The 3,018-nt window shown below is 50.6% G+C and overlaps 1 protein-coding gene across 1 annotated transcript; it reads left to right on the forward strand.

The window, feature by feature from the left end:
- Nucleotides 1-371: 371 nt before the first annotated feature.
- Nucleotides 372-1,724, forward strand: MAA_09125 (uncharacterized protein; the record flags this gene model as incomplete). Its single annotated transcript, XM_007827123.1, has 1 exon — nt 372-1,724. One exon carries the CDS (start codon nt 372-374, stop codon nt 1,722-1,724), a length of 1,353 nt encoding a protein of 450 aa, XP_007825314.1.
- Between the last annotated feature and the right edge of the window lie 1,294 nt (nt 1,725-3,018).

Below are 3,018 nucleotides of genomic sequence, written 5' to 3' on the forward strand. Positions count from 1 at the left end.
TACAGGTGTGTTGGACGTGCGCGCAATAACGACGACAGCACTTCGTTGTATAAGTCAAGTCAAAACCATCGACAACGTGCCTAGCCTCGGGGAACAGCCCAGAATATCAGCTCGTCCCTCTGGGTGTTGTATGTCGCTTTTGTAAGCCCGTCTTCTGCTGTATCGCTTGCCTTCATCAGAGATCATTACGTCAATCATCGCCTCTATCCCGAACAGTTCGTCGTGTTCGACGTCTTGCACTAACGCTCTTCCATTGAATACACTGTCAGTGGTCCCGACTGCGTGGGATGCTTCTCGCTTGCGTGAGACGTTTATAGTAGCTCTCACCAATAACGCAACTGGCTAAATTTTCCAACAGCACCAGCAGCATAATGGCAGCACTGTTGCACGACTCGCACGTTCTCAATTCAGATACCAATGTCCTGGGTGCATTGGGTCCTGCTAATCCCATCACTTTGTACACTGCAATCGCCAACTTGCTTTCGTATGCCATCCCGAATAAGGATTGTGCGGAAACGAGAAATGAGGAAGTTCCTGGGCTGTCTCACAGCGTCGGATCTTTGGCCGGTGACTCTTTGACCGGCGCCGGCTTCGCCTCCGTATCACCATTCCCTGAGGGCCGTACACGAATGCAAGGTCAGAACCTCAGGACACCTGAGTCTACCGGTACCAAAGAGCAGTCCCTAGCGCAGGCCCCTGATAATTCCTATATTCATTCACTATCACCGGATGGCACGAAGAGTCAAATACTTCATCAGTCGGGACCAGTCTCTAAGGCCTCGTCCCAAGATGCTTTGCCCGATCCCAGCTCCTCACCAGCACACAAGCATGTGCAGCCTATGCAGCTCACTCGCTTCGCCCTTGGTGGATCTTGCTGTTCAAATGAACACAGCCAGAGTATGGAGAACATTAAGGGCACTTCCGCTGCCGTCGGTAATAAGCCCATGTTCCAAATTGGCGGACCGTCAAGAGACGACTCTCACAAGAGCTCTGGTCACTCTGCCCTTCCCAACACTCGCATCAGCAACTTGACAGCTCAGGCTCTACAGCAGAGCGAGTCTGCCGTTGACCCAGGCACCGAATCCGAATGTGTTGACGAGAGTGCCATCGACGACGACGACTCTTCTGACTGGGAAGACTCCACGGAAGACAGCGGCAAATCTAGTGTTGACGTCCAGCTCTTCCAGCGCGTCGAGTTCAAGGCCAAGCCCGCCTCCCGCCCATCGCTAATCACGCTCATGCTTGCTCAGAACGAGCGCACCAGGACACTCGGCAATCAAGCTTCACAGTCTACTCCTGTTATCCACCGAACCCGAGCGGCACCTAATGGACCAAGTCTGGGTGTTTCACCCGATGACTCTGACGAAGCGCCGCTGATGATGAAGGGTATGCGACACTCTGCACTCAAGCCTATTAGCGAAATCTCTCGATCCAGCGCTCAACCCATCACGACCCACGCTACTCACGTCAACTTCCCCGCGGCCTTTTCTCCCCGAACCACCCGCCGCAAGATGCTGGCTACCGAACTTACCGAGTCACTCCGACTCAACCTTGTTTGGGAGCGGCAGCAGAAAAAGTGCTGCCACACTTCACAGGACGTTGCCAACCTGCAACAATATCTTCAGTGGGCATGTATAAAGCCGAGCGAGGACATGGAAATATTCGGCCGGGATGAATTCTTCCCCATGGGAACTTTCAATGGATACAATTTCAAGGGCTGGTAGATGGAAGGGACTTCTTTTTCACCTTGTAGGGTGCAGCTGTACAAACTAAATTGCTCAAGAGGCCGGAATTTTTAGCGGGAGTGCATTAGTGTATTTCTTTTCTGTATAGTTATACTTAGCAAAGCATTATTAATAACTTGTACCCTCACAAGAACTAACTAACGGATCTCGACATTTCTGTGTGGCCCCTTCAACTTTGATAGAGCGATGTGAGTACGGAATATGAGAGCTTGTGTGTCGTCTGTATGTATCTCCCGTGTTGCACATGAAGCTACGGCGTCACTGTATAGACAGCATTCTTCCAATAGACTTTCTGCAACCAAGCGTCTCTCATCCAGCTGTCGAGTTGTGAGGCTATTTTGTACGGTTGTCCTCTTATGGTTGCGCAGTAAGCAGACATCCGGATAGGTCTTCCAAGAACCTGTGCTGAAGCACCGCCCGTATAGCTTTCGGACAGAAATGTTGTCGGTCGACTTAGGCAGTGCTGAGGCTGAGAAACCTGCGTCGACCTCCGCTCCTGGATGGAAGATTCTTTAATGAGAAAAGAGGCGAATGTTACGGACAACAGAGAAAAGTGCAGCCGCGAAAAGCGACAAAAGCATGTCGGAGTACCGTTTGCGAGAGCAGCTGGTTCGTCGTATTCAGCTAAACTAAATCATATTCCGCCTCGTCCCCCTAGAGTCGAGAGCGGTCGACGAGACTAGTGGAAATAGGCGCGGCTAGCTTAAGTCGACCTCGTCGTTGTGATTTTCCCCCTTTATAGAGAACTTCCTTGTTTACTCTCATTACTCTTAGCCGAAAACTGCTTAGTGTTCTTGTCCCAGTGTAGTCTTCTTTTCCTCATTGCCATGCTATACCCCAGCCATAAGATTCTTTCGCAACGTTTACTAACCGTTGACGCAGGCTCAAAGTTCTTTTCTTCATCATCAATCGCCGTATTATCAAACCACTTCTTCGGGAAATAGGTTCCAGTATAGATCAGACCTCGCATAGCATAGTCTTCGGGAAGAGGATGCGCCTTACCACCTTCGGGCCACGGAATTTCCGGGGTATCTAACCGTGGCGTAAACTCGCTGGTCCGTAATAGATAGTTAAGTAGTAAAGCAGTCTGTTCCCATGGGAGGGAGTCCTCTAAGAACTGTCTCCCTACGTCAAAATCCATCATAAACCAGTAGAATACTAAGAGGGAATGAAGGCATGGCAAAGTGTTCTTGTCACCCCACCGAGCAATAACAATCTCGTACGTGCGAGCCGCAAATCTCACCGCTGTGTTGAATGCGTCAGTCAGCACCGG

Source organism: Metarhizium robertsii (genome assembly GCF_000187425.2).
Source record: "Metarhizium robertsii ARSEF 23 chromosome Unknown MAA_Scf_15, whole genome shotgun sequence".
Lineage (NCBI taxonomy): Eukaryota > Fungi > Ascomycota > Sordariomycetes > Hypocreales > Clavicipitaceae > Metarhizium > Metarhizium robertsii.